This window comes from Salmo salar, chromosome 14 (genome assembly GCF_965601325.2).
Source record: "Salmo salar chromosome 14, fSalSal1, whole genome shotgun sequence".
In the NCBI taxonomy this organism is placed as follows: Eukaryota; Metazoa; Chordata; class Actinopteri; order Salmoniformes; family Salmonidae; genus Salmo; species Salmo salar.
In genome coordinates, this window is record NC_138304.1 from 42,031,323 (window position 1) to 42,049,550 (window position 18,228).

The following is an 18,228-nucleotide window of genomic DNA, read 5'->3' on the forward strand; positions in this document are numbered from 1 at the left end:
TGAACTGGAATAGACCAATGATTGTGAGAAAAAAACACTCCAGCCAGAAGTTGCCTCAAACCACAGACCTAGGATTTCCCCCAGTCCAAAGCTTATCCATTAGGTGGTGGGAAAATCTGCCGCAACATCAGTGGTTTTGGGCAACTATTATGATAAAAACAATGTTCCAGTGAAAGACTGAGCATCCCACCACTTTCAGTATCTGATGAATCTCTGCCCTGTTGCCTCAACAGTCAGGCAGACTTGCATGAAAAAGGTAAACAGAGTATTTCACAAGAATAGAGATATGGACACATCAGGATACAGACCAACCCAGGACCAGAGTACAACTACTCAAAGAAACAGAATAGTGTAGTTGTTCACATATTTTAATATATTCACATAACAAACATTTATTGAAGTAATTCTGTCCGAACCCCTCCAAAAATAGCCATCATTTGTTTCATAAATACTAACTTAACATTTGTCCCCTCAAACCATGACTTCCTATAGTGGTCTCTCCAATCCCAACCACATCTTGTGAAACATGCCTTGTTATCTGGTCTTATCAGCAGCACTACAACACAGTTGTTCAGCAAAAAAAACAAAAAGAGTCCTCAACATGGTCCATAGTTTCACAGTTCCTCTGTGATAACTCTATGAGGCAATGCTGTCCTGCTGTATCAATGTCAGTGATCAGAGTCCAGGTTTATAGGCCTTTTAGGCCCTACTATAGTATACCGCCTGAGACTGTCTCACTGACTCACTAGCCACATAGATAAAGCCATGTCCACAAACAGGCTTTATCTCGATCCAATAGTCCATATAGGGAGTGCTACTGCAGAATAGATGGCTTGTAGCAGGGCTTGGTTTTGGCTGTTTAATGCACTGTACTGTATTCCGCTGTTGTAGACATGGGCCTGAACTTTACTCCAAAAGGCTCTAACCGACAGAGGGAGCGGATAATGTAAGAAATGTTAGTTAATTTGCTTGATGTGTTCTAGATTGATATAACATTGTTTTGTAAATCTGGAGGGTCACATTTCCAGAAACATAGGTGGTTCGCCTCACCAAAACGTTTGGGTTCTTTAGGATCGTGGGTACAGTAGTTCTTGATCTTACAGTAGCATTCTAGACCATTCGCTCACTGAGTCCATGCTCAGTGGGAATTGTAGTGTTCTGGGTTTAGTTGTCCTTCTTCTCCGGGCTAGTCTGTCCCTCTGGTACACTAGGCATGAAGAAAGTGGGGCTGAGGCGGCATCGGATGGCTAGGAGGATCGGTACAGCTACATACACCCCGTTTAGAATCATAACGGTCAACCATTTGTCTGTTGGGACCCGGTATGTGAAGGGGGTTCGGGAGTGGAGTGATCCCCCGATATGGCACCACTGGGTCTGGGGAAGGGGAGGAGAAGGGTGGGTGTGAGGGGGCGTTAATGGAAGATGAATAATAGGAACAGAATAGAAACACAACAATTGTGTAAAAAATCATCAAAAATATAATTTGTATCACAGCTGCTTGTTAAATCCCTGGTACATCACACTGCGTGTGAACTGCCATTGAAGCGACCAATATTATTACCTGGGCTATGGCCCCCGCAAAGAAGATGGCCCAGTCCAACATCCAGGTACAACCAGGGTTCCTCAACCCGTATATGAATGCAGCCAGCAGAGGCAACGCATAGAACAAATACACCAGCATCTAGAGCAATCAAATAACAAGACACGTGTCGTTCGACATCAAGATGGATGCAATGGCGACTACACTATCAAGCAGCATCGAACAGGAACAAATATGGATAGTACGCCATAACGGACAATGGAATGAAGATCTATGTGTGTTTTACTCATTCTACACTGCTCAAAAAAATAAAGGGAACACTTAAACAACACAATGTAACTCCAAGTCAATCACACTTCTGTGAAATCAAACTGTCCACTTAGGAAGCAACACTGATTGACAATAAATTTCACATGCTGTTGTGCAAATGGAATAGACAACAGGTGGAAATTATAGGCAATTAGCAAGACACCCCCAATAAAGGAGTGGTTATGCAGGTGGGGACCACAGACCACTTCTCAGTTCCTATGCTTCCTGGCTGATGTTTTGGTCACTTTTGAATGCTGGCGGTGCTTTCACTCTATTGGTAGCATGAGACGGAGTCTACAACCCACACAAGTGGCTTAGGTAGTGCAGCTCATCCAGGATGGCACATCAATGCGAGCTGTGGCAAGAAGGTTTGCTGTGTCTGTCAGCATAGTGTCCAGAGCATGGAGGCGCTACCAGGAGACAGGCCAGTACATCAGGAGAAGTGGAGGAGGCCGTAGGAGGGCAACAACCCAGCAGCAGGACTGCTACCTCCGCCTTTGTGCGAGGAGCAGGAGAAGCACTGCCAGAGCCCTGCAAAATGACCTCCAGCAGGCCACAAATGTGCATGTGTCTGCTCATACGTTCAGAAACAGACTCCATGAGGGTGGTTTTGAGGGCCCGACGTCCACAGGTGGGGGTTGTGCTTACAGCCCAACACCGTGCAGGACGTTTGGCATTTGCCAGAGAACACCAAGATTGGCAAATTCGCCACTGGCGCCCTGTGCTCTTCACAGATGAAAGCAGGTTCACACTGAGCACATGTGACAGACGTGACAGAGTCTGGAGACGCCGTGGAGAACGTTCTGCTGCCTGCAACATCCTCCAGCATGACCGGTTTGGCTGTGGGTCAGTCAGGGTGTGGGGTGGCATTTCTTTGGGGGGCCGCACAGCCCTCCATGTGCTCGCCAGAGGTAGCCTGACTGCCATTAGGTACCGAGATGAGATCCTCAGACCCCTTGTGAGACCATATGCTGGTGCGGTTGGCCCTGGGTTCCTCCTAATGCAAGACAATGCTAGACCTCATGTGGCTGGAGTGTGTCAGCAGTTCCTGCAAGAGGAAGGCATTGATGCTATGGACTGGCCCGCCCGTTCCCCAGACCTGAATCCAATTGAGCACATCTGGGACATCATGTCTCGCTCCATCCACCAACACCACATTGCACCACAGACTGTCCAGGAGTTGGCGGATGCTTTAGTCCAGGTCTGGGAGGAGATCCCTCAGGAGACCATCCGCCACCTCATCAGGAGCATGCCCAGGCGTTAAAGGGAGGTCATACAGGCACGTGGAGGCCACACACACTACAGAGCCTCATTTTGACTTGTTTTAAGGACATTACATCAAAGTTGGATCAGCCTGTAGTGTGTTTTTCCACTTTAATTTTGAGTGTGACTCCAAATCCAGACCTCCATGGGTTGATAAATTGGATTTCCATTGATTATTTTTGTGTGATTTTTTTGTCAGCACATTCAACTATGTAAAGAAAAAAGTATTTAATAAGATTATTTATTTCATTCAGAACTAGGATGTGTTGTTTAAGTGTTCCCTTTATTTTTTTGAGCAGTATATTTTCTACAACTCACCATGACCCTAGGGAAGACCACGGGGTCCTTGAGGTAAGGCTCAACTCACCGTGATCCTAGGGAAGACCACAGGATCCTTGAGGTAAGGCTCATACTGGTAGATATAGGTGAAGCAGGTATCCAGAGGACAGTCAAGGGCCACCTGAGTGAGAGAGAGAGAGAGTGAATGAATGAATGGATGAATGAATGGATTAATGGATCAATGAATGAACACATGAATCAATCAATCAATCAATCAATGATGTACAATTTTGTTGGCTAAAGAAGAAACACACTGGCTATATGAACCCTACGATTCAGACTTAGGAAATGTACGCCTTTCCTACGCACGCCTTCGCACTTCTCAGTAATTGGTATTCAGACTTACCTTATCCTGGTGCCTAACGGGCTTTGCAGACATGATTCCCGTTAGGAAGATGGCTCCGACAGAGATGGTCGCCTCGCTTTGTGTTCTTAGGAAACTATGCAGTATTTAGTTTTTTATGTATTATTTCTTACGTTGTTACCCCAGGAAATCTTAAGTTCTATTACATACAGCCGGGAAGAACTATTGGATATAAGAGCAACGTCAACTTACCAACATTACGACCAGGAATACAACTTTCCCGAAGCGGATCCTCTGTTTGGACCACCACCCAGGACAATGGATCGGATCCCAGCCGGCGACCCAAAACAACGGCGTCGCAGAAGGGGCAGATGGAGCGGTCTTCTGGTCAGGCTCCGTAGACGGGCACATCACTCACCGCTCCCGAGTATACTACTCGCCAATGTCCAGTCTCTTGACAACAAGGTAAACCAAATTCGAGCAAGGGATGCCTTCCAGAGAGACAGAGATTGTAACATTCTCTGTTTCACGGAAACATGGCTCACTCGGGATGTTACCTGAGTCGGTACATCCACCTGGTGTCTTCACGCATCGCGCCGACAGAAACAAACATCTCTCTAGTAAGAAGAAGGGCGGTGGTGTATGCCTTATGATTAACGAGTCGTGGTGTGATCATAACAACATACAGGAACTCAAGTCCTTTTGTTCACCTGACGTAGAATTCCTTACAATCAAATGCCGACCGCATTATTTACCAAGAGAATTCTCTTCGATTATAATCACAGTCGTGTATACCTCCCCCCCCCCCCCCCCCAAGCAGACACCTCGACCACCCTGAAAGAACTTCATTGGACTCTATGTAAACTGGAAAGCATATATCCTGAGGCTGCATTTATTGTAGCTGGGGATTTTAACAAAGCTAATCTGAAAACAAGGCTCCCTAAATTTTATCAGCATATCGAATGCGCGACCCGGGCTGGCAGCGTTCTGGATCATTGCTACTCTAACTTCCGCGACACATACAAAGTCCTTCCTAGTCCTCCTTTCGGCAAATCTCCAAGATGGCGTAGCAGTCAAACGTCTTTTTGTCCTCGTCTTTTCGTGTCCCATGTATATATCTTTTTTCTTCGCATTTATTTAAAAAAATGTTTTTCTTAACCTCAACTTCAACATACTCTTCTGCAATCCGCCTCACCCAATGTGGTATGGATCTGCTATTTCCTTACTTCTGAACCGGAACCCTAACAGAAGCTAGCCAGCTAGCCACTGCTAGCGGTCATCAGCTACCATTAGACCGGACAACTCTCTTCAGTCTGCACAGCGCAACTCAAACCAGAGCAAATCGGACTTATTTTTCTCCATATCTCCGGATTCCTACCGCAAGCTCTGAACCTTTTCATCTGGATCATCGCAGCTAGCTAGCTGCTATCCGAGTGGCCACTCCTGGCTAACGTCTCTGTCCCGAAGCAAGAACCAATTAGCCTGGAGCTAGCCTTGCTAGGCCCATCTCCCGGCTAGCCGAAGAGGTCCATCAGCTACTCCTTGGGCTACAATACCTATTTTGCCAATCGGCCTGGACCCCCACCGACCCATCACGACTGGACTACCAATGTAATTCGCCCGAGGGGGTTTATCAACTGGCTCCTCCGTCGCAACGTCCCCTGAATGCCCATCTGCTAGCCTGCTAGCCGCGGCCCGCTAGCTGTCTAGAGCATATCGGACTGTTAGCTTAAGAGGCCCATCGAACAAATTCTTTGGCCACTATACGCATCTATTCTGCCAATTGGCTTGGATCCTTTAACCACACGGAGCTCTGCTGATCCACGATGGCTGGTCTGCAGACGTAACAGCACAAGGGGGCTACAACAGACTTTCTTCCGTCGCGACATCCCTCTAAGGCCCTTCTGCTAGCTTGCTATCCCCGGCCCGCTAGCTGCCTGAATCGCCGTGTCTACGGCCCGAGCCACTCACTGGAACCCTATGATCACTCGGCTACACATGCCTCTCCCTAATGTCAATATGCCTTGTCCATTGCTGTCTTGGTTAGTAATTATTGCCTTATTTCACTGTAGAGCCTCTAGCCCTGCTCAATATGCCTTAGTTAACCCTTTAGTTCCACCCCCCACAAATGTGGTGACCTCACCTGGTTTAAATTATGTTTCTAGGGACATTATCTCTCTCATCGTCACTCAGTGCATAGGTTAACCTCCACTATATTCACATCCTACCATACATTTGTCTGTACATTATGCCTTGATTCTATTCTACTGTGCCCAGAAACCTGCTTCTTTTACTCTCTGTTCCGAACGTACTAGACGACCAGTTCTTATAGCCTTTAGCCGTACCCTTATCCAACTCCTCCTCTGTTCCTCTGGTGATGGAGGTTAATCCAGGCCCTGCAGCGCCTAGCTCTACTCCCATCCCCCAAGTGCTCTCATTTGTTGACTTCTGTAACCGTAAAAGCCTTGGTTTCATGCATGTTAACATTAGAAGCCAGTTTGTTTTATTCACTGCCTTAGCACACTCTGCCAACCCGGATGTCCTAGCCGTGTCTGAATCCTTGCTTAGGAAGACCACCAAAAACCCAGAAATGTTCATCCCTAACCATAACATTTTCCGACAAGGTAGAACTGCCAAAGGGGGCGGAGTTGCAATCTACTGCAGAGATAGCCTGCAGAGTTCTGTCTTAAAATCCAGGTCTGTGCCCAAACAATTTGAGTTCCTACTTTTAAAAATCCACCTTTCCAGAAAGAAGTCTCTCACCGTTGACACTTGCTATAGACCACCTTCTGCCCCCAGCTGTGCCCTGGACACCATATGTGAATTGATTGCCCCCCCATCTTTCTTCAAGGCTCGTGCTGTTAAGTGACCTAAACTGGGACATGCTTAACACCCCGGCCGTCCTACAATTTAAGCTTGATGCCCTCAATCTCAGTCAAATTATCAATGAACCTACCAGGTACAACCCCAAATCCGTAAACATGGACACCCTCATAAATATCATCCTAACCAACCTGCCCTCCAAATACACCTCTGCTGTCATCAACCAGGATCTCAGCGATCACTGCCTCATTGTCTGCGTCCGTAATGGGTCTGCGGTCAAATAACCTCTCCTCATCACTGTCAAACGCTCCCTAAAACACTTCAGCGAGCAGGCCTTTCTAATCAACCTGGCCCCGGTATCCTGGAAGGACATTGACCTCATTCCGTCAGTAGAGGATGTCCGGTTATTCTTTAAAAGTGCTTTCCTCACCATTTTAAATAAGTATGCCCCATTCAAAAACAATTGAACCAGGAACAGATATAGCCCCTGGTTCACTCCAGACCTGACTGTCCTTGACCAGCACAAAATCATCCTGTGGCATATTGCATTAGCTTCGAATAGCCCCTGCGATATGCAACTTTTCAGGGAAGTTAGGAACCAATATACACAGGCAGTTAGGAAGCAAAGGTTAGCTTTTTCAAACAGAAATTTACATCCTGTAGCACAAACTCCAAAAAGTTCTGGGACACTTTAAAGTCCATTGAGAATAAGAACACCTCCCAGCTGCCCACTGAGGCTAGGAAACACTGTCACCACCGATGTATTTCAATAAGCATTTTTCTACGGCTGGCCATGCTTTCCACCTGGCTACCCCTACCCCAGTCAACAGCCCTGCACCCCCCCAGAGTAACTTGCCCAAGCCTTCCCCCATTTCTCCTTCACCCAAATCCAGATAGGTGATGTTCTGAAAGAGCCACAAAATCTGGACCCCTACAAATCAGCCGGGCTATACAATCTGGACCCTCTCTTTCTAAAGTTATCCACCGAAATTGTTGCAACCCCTATTACTAGCCTGTTCAAACTCTCCTTTGTATCGTCTGAGATCGCCAAAGATTGGAAAGCTGCCACGGTCATCTCCCTCTTCAAAGGGGGAGAAACCCTAGACCCAAACTGCTACAGACCTATATCTATCCTACCCTACCTTTCTAAGGTCTTCGAAAGCCAAGTTAACAAACAGATCACCGTCCATTTCGAATCCCACCGTACCTTCTCCGCTATGCAATCTGGTTTCAGAGCTGGTCACAGGTGCACCTCAGCCACGCTCAAGGTCCTAAACGATATCATAACCGCCATCGATAAGAGACAATACTGTGCAGCTGTATTCATCAACCTGGCCAAGGCTTTCGACTCTCTCAATCACCACGTTCTTATCTGCAGACTCAACAGCCTTGGTTTCTCAAATGACTGCCTCGCCTGGTTCACCAACTACTTCTCAGACAGAGTTCAGTGTGTCAAATCGGAGGGCCTGTTGTCCGGACCTCTGGCAGTCTTTATGGGGGTGCCACAGGGTTCAATCCTCGGGCCGACTCTTTTCTCTGTATATATCAGTGATGTCGCTCTTGCTGCTGGTGATTCTCTGATCCACCTCTACGCAGACAACACCATTCTGTATACTTCTGGCCCTTCTTTGGACACTGTGTTAACCTCTCTGGGATCGTTCGGGACGTGAGCGTCCCACCTCGCCAACAGCCAGTGAAATTGCAGGACGCCAAATTCAAACAACAGAAATCTCATAATTAAAATTCCTCAAACACACAAGTATTATACACCATTTTAAAGATAAACTTCTTGTTAATCCAGCCACAGTGTCCGATTTAAAAAAGCTTGCGATTATGTTAGGTCAGCGCCGAGCCACAGAAAACCATACAGCCATTTTCCAAAGAAGGAGAGGTGTCACAATAGTCAGAAATAGCTTTAAAATGAATCACTAACCTTTGATGATCTTCACTGGATGGCACTCCCAGGACTCCATGTTAGACAATAAATGTGTATTTTGTTCGATAAAGTTCATCTTTATCTCCAAAAACCTCATTTGAAATTGGCGCGTGATGTTCAGAAATGCATTGTCTCAAACAAACATCCGCTGAAATTGCAGAGAGCCACATCAAATTACAGAAATACTCATCATAAACATTGATGAACGATACAAGTGTTATACATAGAATTAAAGATAAACTTCTTGTTAATCCAGCTGCTGTGTCCGATTCAAAAAAGGCTTTACGGCGTAAGCACACCATGCGATTATGTTAGGTCAGCGCCTAGCCACAGAAAACCATACAGCCATTTTCCAACCAAGGAGAGGTGTCACAAAAGTCAGAAATAGCATTAAAATGAATCACTTACATTTGATGATCTTCATCTGATGGCAGTCCCAGGTCTCCATGTTAGACAATACATCTTCGCTTTGTTGGATAAAGTTCATCTTTATGTCCAAATACCTCCTTTTTGTTTGTGCATTTAGTCTAGTAATCCAAATACACAAAGCGTGGGCACAAAGTCCAGACGAAAAGTCAAAGAAGTTCCATTAAAGTTCGTAGAAACATGTCAAACGATCTATATAAACAATCTTTAGGATGTTTTTATCATAAATCTTCAATAATATTCCAACCGGACAATTCCATTGTCATTAGAAAGGAAAGAGAACGAGCGTCGCGCTCACGGCCACGCGCGAGACTAAACTAATGTCTTTCAGCTTGACCACTTGTTGAAACAGCCCTTATTCGATCCCCTTTCACAATACAAGCCTGAAACAACTTCTATAGACTGTTGACATCTAGTGGAAGCCTTAGGAAGTGCAATCTGACCCCACAGACACAAGATATTGGATAGGCAATCACTTTAAAAAAACTACAAACCTCAGATTTCCCACTTCCTTTGTTGGATTTCTCTCAGGTTTTTGCCTGCCATATGGGTTCTGTTGTACTCACAGACATTATTTTAACAGTTTTGGAAACTTGAGAGCGTTGTCTATCCAAATCTATAAATTATATGCATAGCCTAGCTTCTGGGCCTGAGTAGCAGGCAGTTTACTTTGGGCATGCTTTTCATCCGGATGTCAAAATACTGCCCCCTATCTCAAAGAAGTTAACTGACCTCCAGTCGAGCTTCAAGGCCATACAACTCTCCTTCCGTGGCCTCCAACTGCTCTTAAATGCAAGTAAAACTAAATGCATGCTCGGCAACCGATCGTTGCCCACACCTGCCAGGCCGCCCAGCATCACTACTCTGGACGGTTCTGACTTAGAATATGTGGACAACTACAAATACCTAGGTGTCTGGTTAGACTGTAAACTCTCCTTCCAGACTCACATTAAGCATCTCAAATCCAAAATTAAATCTAGAATCAGCTTTCTATTTTGAAACAAAGCATCCTTCACTCATGCTGCCAAACATACCCTTGTAAAACTGATTATCCTACCGATCCTTGACTTTGGCGATGTCATTTACAAAATAGCCTCCAACACTCTACTCAGCAAATTAGATGCAGTCTATCACAGGGCCATCCGTTTTGTGAGCAAGTTTATTAGCAAGTGCATCAGTGATTTTGTACCCCACGGTGACTATTAAAACCTTCCCCAACCAGAAACTGTGGATTGATGGCAGCATTCGCACAAAACTGAAAGCGCGAACCACTGCTTTTAATCATAGCAAGGCGACCGGAAACATGACAGAATACAAACAGTGTAGCTATTCCCTCCACAAGACAATCAAACAAGCTAAGCGTCAGTATAGAGACAAAGTAGAGTCGCAAGACAAAGGCTCAGACACGAGACTTATGTGGCAGGGTCTACAGTAAATCACGGATTACAAAAAGAAAACCAGCCCCGTCGTGGACACCAACGTCTTGCTCCCAGACAAATTAAACAACTTCTTTGCTTGCTTTGAGGACAATACAGTGCCACTGACATGGCAGGCTACCAAAACCTGCGGGCTCTCCTTCACTGCAGCCAACGTGAGTAAGACATTTAAACGTGTTAACCCTCTCGCAAGGCTGCCGGCCACAGACGGCATCCCTAGCCGCGTCCTCAGAGCATGCGCAGACCAGCTGGCTGGTGTGTTTACGGACATATTCAATCAATCCCTATCCCAATCTGCTGTTCCCACATGGTTCAAGAGGGCCACCATTGTTCCTGTTCCCAAGAAAGCTAAGGTAACTGAGCTAAACGACTATCGCCCCGTAGCACTCACCTCCGTCATCATGAAGTGCTTTGAGAGACTAATCAAGGATCATATCACCTCCACCCTACCTGACACCCTAGACCCACTCCAATTTGCTTACCGACCCAATAGGTCCACAGTTGACGCAATCGCAATCACACTGCCCTAACCCATCTGAACAAGAGGAATACCTATGTAAGAATGCTGTTCATCGATTACAGCTCAGCATTTAACACCATAGTACCCTCCAAACTTGTCATTAAGGGTCTAAACCCCGCCCTATGCAACTTGGTCCTGGGCTTTCTGCCCCCAGGTGGTGAGGGTAGGTAACAACATCTCCACCCCACTGATCCTTAACACTGGGGCCCCACAAGGGTGTGTTCTCAGCCCTCTCCTGTATTCCATGTTCACCCATGACTGCGTGGCCATGCACGCCTCCAACTCAATCATCAAGTTTGCAGACGACACTACAGTGGTAGGCCTGATTACCAACAACAATGAGACGGCCTACAGGGAGGAGGTGAGGGCCCTCAGAGTGTGGTGTCAGGAAAATAACCTCACACTCAACAAAACAAAGGAGATGATCGTGGACTTCAGGAAACAGCAGAGGGAGCACCCCCCTAACCACATCAACGAGACAGTAATGGAGAAGGTGGAAAGTCTTAAATTCCTCATACCCAACCGCAGGAGGCTGAAGAAATTTGTCTTGTCACCGAAAACACTCACAAACTTTTACAGATGCACAATCGAGAGCATCCTGTCGGGCTGTATCACTACCTGGTACGGCAACTGCTCCACCCACAAGCGCAGGGCTCTCCAGAGGGTAGTGAGGTCTGCACAATGCATCACCGGGCTCAAACTACCTGCCCTCCAGGACACCTACACCACCCAATGTCACAGGAAGGCCAAAAAGATCATCAAGGACAACAACCACCCGAGCCACTGCCTGTTCACCCCGCTATCATCCAGAAGGCGAGGCCAGTACAGGTGCATCAAAGCTGGGACTGAGAGACTGAAAAACAGCTTCTATCTCCAGGCCACCAGATTGTTAAACCGCCATCACTAACATTGAGTGGCTGCTGTCAACATACAGACTCAATCTCTACCCACTTTAATAATTAAAAATTGGATGTAATAAATGCATCACTAGTCACTTTAAACAATGCCACTTTATATAATGTTTACAGACCCTACATTACTCATCTCATATGTATATACTGTACTCTATACCATCTACTGCATCTTGCCTATGCCGTTCATCCATCGCTCATCCATATATTTCTATGTACATGTTCTTATTCATTCCTTTACACTTGTGTGTATAAGGTAATTGTTGTGAAATTGTTAGATTACCTGTTAGATATTACTGCACGGTCGGAACTAGAAGCACAAGCATTTCGCTACACTCGCATTAATCTGCTAACCATGTGTGTGTGACCATTAACATCTGCTAACCATGTGTAGGAGACCATTAACATCTGCTAACCATGTGTGTGTGACCATTAACATCTGCTAACCATGTGTGTGTGACCATTAACATCTGCTAACCATGTGTGTGTGACCATTAACATCTGCTAACCATGTGTGTGTGACCATTAACATCTGCTAACCATGTGTGTGTGACCAATACAATTTGATATGATTTTTTTGCCTGCACTGAATACATTTAATTCAATCACTGAAAACCTTCCCACTTGCCGGCCAACAGATTTACTCATCGATGTTTCCATTCAATAGTGTTTTCAGTACATTTATTTAAGCCATCCCTTTAAATATGGTGTATCTTCAATTCGAATTTTGGCGACAGGCACTAGAATACATGGAGATAATGGGTTCAGAATACAGGGATTAATTAAAGAAAGCCAACTAAATATATACATACACGTCTTTGTTTCAGCACCAACTGGTAGATTTCTAAATACTCTTGTTTTGTAGATTATTTAGGCACATTTTGGGGTTAGGAAAGTATGAATCATTTTTTTTAAACACATTTGGAGATCCTTTATGCACTAAATATATTGATCAATCAAAAATCCAATCCTGAAAGCTGTCATATTATTAAATTGTTCAATCCATTAAATATTGGAAGTTTAGAAAAGTGTGCAATAGGGATTGAACCGTAGTCCCAAAAAATCTACCCTAATAATCCTCACTAATCATGGAACTGTATGAAAATGGTCCAGTTGTCACGAACCATGAGCCAGGCTCCAGGTTTAAACTGCTACTTATGGTCTGTGTTCCTTAATGATTCAAATAGGCTACCTGTTCCAAATTATTGCACAACTTGGAATACATTAGCCTAATATGATCCACTATGGCTACCCACACGAACTCGACAGAGGAAAGAAAGGTCAACTAACGATGTAATGGAATGATGCAAAATGTAAGGAAACAAACACTAAAGTGACAGTTATAAATGTGAGGAAACTAACACTAAAGTGGCAGATATAAATGTAAGGAAACTAACACTAAAGTGGCAGATATAAATGTGAGGAAACTATCACTAAAGTGACAGATATAAATGTAAGGAAACTAACACTAAAGTGACAGATATAAATGTAAGGAAACTAACACCTAAAGCTGACAGGATATAAATGTAAGGAAACTAACACTAAAGTGGCAGATATAAATGTGGGTATATCTAACTGACGGTGGCTACCAATAGTGGCTAATATTTAACAAAATACATGTATTTTTTTCATACAGTGAAAAGTCCAGGCATAAAATAAAAACTTTCTAGACATCCTAAATCCACTCGTTAGGTTTTCCGCTATACTGTCATTTGTGCATGGCTACAGAAGCTTATAGCTTGGGTCTCCAAATTTCATCCCTGCTGGTTATAAAGCCAGCATTTCATAAACTTCACTGTGGAAAAGGTGATATGTTGATATGCTTCAGTTTGCAGCCATATTACTGGTTTCACATTTGTCTCCATCGATCAGGTAAAATAGATCTAAAACTATTGTCATTTATATTTACAACCCACTAATCCAAATGGCTTACTTATTTACCTAGCTCTTATCAATGTGTAAATGACAGTGCATGGAGAATGGTGTTATTTTACAGTGCATGGAGAATGGTGTTATTTTACAGTGCGTGGATAATGGTGTTATTTTACAGTGCGTGGAGAACGGTGTTATTTTACAGTGCATGGAGAACGGTGTTATTTTACAGTGCATGGAGAACGGTGTTATTTTACAGTGCATGGAGAACGGTGTTATTTTACAGTGCATGGAGAACGGTGTTATTTTACAGTGCATGGAGAACGGTGTTATTTTACAATGCATGGAGAACGGTGTTATTTTACAGTGCATGGAGAACGGTGTTATTTTACAGTGCATGGAGAACGATGTTATTTTACAGTGCATGGAGAACGGTGTTATTTTACAGTGCATGGAGAACGGTGTTATTTCTATCGGGAAAACAGAAAGTAGACGTTGTTCCACTTAGGACCGACAGGTTGCTCCACCTTATTCCTCATTCCATCGCACATAAAGGTGGTGGAATTATGAGGGGAATTAAGTCAAGGTCAGAATACAGAGTATATGTAGACAAACCTACATCATATCTTCCTTTACTTGAGCTCCCCAGCAACCGAATAGCGGGTAAATAGCATATTGATGAATCAAAAATACACTGGTTTGATTCATCCTGACAGTTGTCATATTATCCAATTGTTCAAACCATGAAATATTGGAAGGTGAGAAAAGTGTGCAACTCGAGTTGGAATCCCCCCCATAGTGAAGTGAGTGGTTGGTCTGTTACTTACAATGCCCCTGAAGACAGAGAAGGCCATGGCTCCCAGCAGTAGCAGAGACAGGATCAGGTCAACAGGCCTGTAGAGGAGACTTCTCTTCTGTGCTACTGCAATCTGAGGAATACAGACAAACACAACCTGTGTCAGTCCAACTGGGTTACTGTACGGTTCAGGTTCAGTACCAGTCAAACGTTTGGACACCGACTTATTCCAGGGTTTTTCTTTATTTTTACTATTTTCTACATTGTGGAATAATAGTGAAGACATCAAAACTATGAAACACATATGGAATCATGTTGTAACCAAAAAAGTGTTGAACAAAGAAAAAGAAAACACTACTAAAGGACACCAATAAGAAAAAGGGGCTTGCTTGGGCCAAGAAACACGAGCAATGGATATTAGGCCAGTAGAAATCAGTAGAAAGATTTTTGGTTCCAACCGACTTGTCTTTGTGAGACGCAGAGTAGGTGAACGGATGATCTCTGCATGTGTGGTTCCCACCGTGAAGCATGGAGGAGGAGGTGTGATGGTGTGGGGGTGCTTTGCTGGTGACACTGTCTGTGATTTATTTAGAATTCAAGGCACACTTAATCAGCATGGTTACCACAGCATTCTGTAGCAATACGCCATCCCATCTGGTTTGCACTTAGTGGGACTATCATTTGTTTTTCAACAGGACAATGACCCAGAACACCTACAGGCTGTGTAAGGGCTATTTAACCAAGAAGGAGAGTGTGTGGAGTGCTGCATCAGATGACCTGGCCTCCACAGTCACCCAACCTGAACCCATTTGAGATGGTTTTGGATGAGTTGGACCACAGAGTGAAGGAAAAGCAGCCAACAATTGTAGTCACTCGGAAGCAAACGGAAGCAAACAGAAGTCACTGGGGACGGACCTACCTGAATTTGTCCTTGTTTTCGTTGAGAAATGTTTTTCTACGGTTTGCCGTAATGAATGTGTGTTTTGTGTGGGAGGGATTAGTGACTGCACCACGATGGTTAGTTATTCTCTTAAAGTGAATTGATCATATTCAGTTCATGGATGAAACAAACATATCAGTCCAGTCGAAAGTTAGCTTTACTGCACTGCTGTTCCATCTGTGTATCTCACCTTGTCTGCAGGAATGATTGGCAGCTCTCTCTCTCTACTGAAGAGCAGGATGGCTCCCCAGACGGGCAGCAACAGGAAGGGAGTATTCCTCCAGAAGGCGGGATGAATGTTTGAACCATATTTACCTGCGTGAGGAGCCATGACAATATTAACATGTTTGTTCCTGATATACCTGTTTGCCACCATTTGGCCGTGTTAGACTATACCAGAGAGTAACAGTAATGGCACTTTCTTTGAAACACACTCACCGATGACTACTCCTGGGATGAAGACGATCTGGTGGGCGATGGAAGACCCAGCCCAGAACAACGCCAGGCTGCGATAGGACTTCCTTTATGAATAGGAAATAGATTTAATCATCTCGCCAAAAATCTTATTGCCACTATTGGTACTACTGTAGAATCACTGTAACGAAGTGCCACTTACCCCCTGAACATGCGATGGATGATGATGAGGAAGAGGAGGAAGTGAAGGACTCCCTCCCAGTAATTCATCATCACAGCGTAGGCTGCACTCAGATGGGGCTCCCCCTGACAGATCAACAGGTCATGTTCAATAGCTGATATATTGCTTGGTAATGTGGTTTCTACAAAGCATTTTCCAAACCACATATCAATCAATAGTCTAGTACAAATGATTAATTAATGAGGTAAAGGAAAGGACTTGTTAGTTAAACTAACCTTCTTCAGGTAGAAGCCCATGTAACCAGAGATGTAGCCATCCTGTTCCAAAGCATTGGTCAGGCCCACCAGACATGTGAAGGAAAACACAGCCAACACTGAAAGAGAGAGTGAGAGAGAGAGAGAGAGAGAGAGAGAGAGAGAGAGAGAGAGAGAGAGAGAGAGACCTCTCTCATTCAGTTTCACTCGCGCATTCTTTTCAATTATCTTCAACACCCCTTTATAATGTGCTCACATACTACTACCACCTTTACGGTCTCTGACTACTACATACCATAAAACAAGGGGTCAATGTTTTCCCAGTGTTGCAATGCGAGAAGATGGAGGACGAGGAAAGACATGACGTAGGGTATAATGTACAGTACGGCAGCTCCTAGTGTCAACACCATTACAGGCCTGTGGAGGAGAAAGACACATGTATCAGTAATACAAACTCACACACCTTATGAAACTACATAGGGAAAAACTCTGGGGCCTTTTTTCCTCTCCTCGAAGGTATCACCGATCTGAATGAATGACTGAACGAATGAATGACTAAGCCACTGAAGAATGATGACCTAACTGTAGCTGCCGTCTATGAAGGTGTAGCCTAGGAAAGACGTTTGACTAAAAAGTATGGATGATCAGGTGTTGTGTGTCATGGTAAAAGTGATCATGATTACTTTACACAATATAAAATGGTGTGTGAGATGAACCCAACTTACTGTTTTATGACATTGTTCATAGTGTAGAGAACCGCAGGAGCCACAAGAGACAGAAGGAAAACACATATGTCCACAGGCAGCTGCATCTTTGTACCGTTGATTCATATAACACCTCAGCCAAAGTGAATAATCTGAACAGTGAACTGAAAAGGAACAGGAAAACTATATATCCCGAGTTTCAGTGGAAGATTACTGCTGCTGTCCACACCTTGTCTCCTGAATGGTGATTGTGATCACTCTTTTTACAAAGCTTTCATTGACCCTCGACATCAGCTGTTCACTGCTTTGGTTCAAAGTTCACAAACTTCATGATTGCATTATTCTCAGAGTATCCTAGTCTATATAGCCTATAAACCTATAAATAGTTTTACGCAATGCGTAGGCTATGCACAGAGTGCGTTGTGCATAAAATACATTAATGCATAAATTAATTACATTCCAGTTTTAAATAGTTGTCAAATGTATATATATTTTTCTGTCAAGGCTTCGACTTTTGGATCTATCGACAAAGAATGGATTACTGGAACCTAGTCCTACAGTAGGTCTACATGTCATTGCCATCTTGTGGTATGTGGCAAAAATATGTTTTATTCTCAAAATAAAGGTGATGGTAACTGTGGTAGAGGTCAATAACAATGTAGTCAAACGATGAACAAAAGCAAATGAACAAAAACAAACAATGTATTTCTCTAAACATAGACAAAAATATAAACACAACTGATATAAAAGATCCAAGAAATGTTCCATACACACAGAAAACGTAATTCTTGAGAGAAATAAACATTGTGCATATGCACAATTTCTGGGATATTTTGTTTCAGTTCATGAAACATGGGACCAACACTTTACATGTAGCGTTAATATTTTTGTTCAGTGTAAATAAAAAACTGAACTCAATCCAAAAATCAGCATTTGGCCTAAGGAAATACCTTGAGCATCAAGAGGCATACACCCCTTTTCCCAGCGGGTTCTGTAACTTGATACCTATACCCAATGACCTGTTTAAAGGAGCTGAAGGCTATACACACATGTAGATAACGCCACATAATATTCACAGGCCTTTCTCAAACAGGTATACCATCTGATATACGACAAATCTCATTGAATAGTATGTTCACAAAATGACAGAACCCGTGGGAAAAGGGGTGCACGCTTCTTGATTCATTGTAAATAGCTTAATTCTTGTGTGTTTTATTTCTCACATGTTTTTATTTTGTATTTTTCATTTTTAACTCTGCA

At 43.9% G+C, this 18,228-nt stretch overlaps 1 protein-coding gene across 1 annotated transcript; it reads right to left on the reverse strand.

Moving 5' to 3' along the window:
• Positions 1–352: 352 nt before the first annotated feature.
• On the reverse strand, positions 353–17,294 carry LOC106569687 (transmembrane 6 superfamily member 2). The gene is made up of 10 exons (XM_014141249.2): positions 16,990–17,294; positions 16,560–16,681; positions 16,286–16,383; positions 16,032–16,135; positions 15,854–15,936; positions 15,606–15,730; positions 14,507–14,608; positions 3,480–3,572; positions 1,562–1,681; positions 353–1,374 (listed from the first exon to the last, which is right to left on the reverse strand). The coding sequence occupies exons 1-10, from the start codon at positions 17,073–17,075 to the stop codon at positions 1,165–1,167; spliced, it is 1,143 nt and encodes a 380-aa protein (XP_013996724.1). The 5' UTR covers positions 17,076–17,294; the 3' UTR covers positions 353–1,164.
• Between the last annotated feature and the right edge of the window lie 934 nt (positions 17,295–18,228).

Coding starts and splice junctions, on each gene's coding strand:
- LOC106569687 (XM_014141249.2), bottom strand. CDS start 17,075: ATGCAGCTGCCTGTGGACATATGTGTTTTCCTTCTGTCTCTTGTGGCT. Junction 16,384..16,559: donor CATTGACCCCTTGTTTTATG/GTATGTAGTAGT, acceptor TCTCTCTTTCAG/TGTTGGCTGTGTTTTCCTTC. Junction 15,937..16,031: donor ATCCATCGCATGTTCAGGGG/GTAAGTGGCACT, acceptor CTATTCATAAAG/GAAGTCCTATCGCAGCCTGG.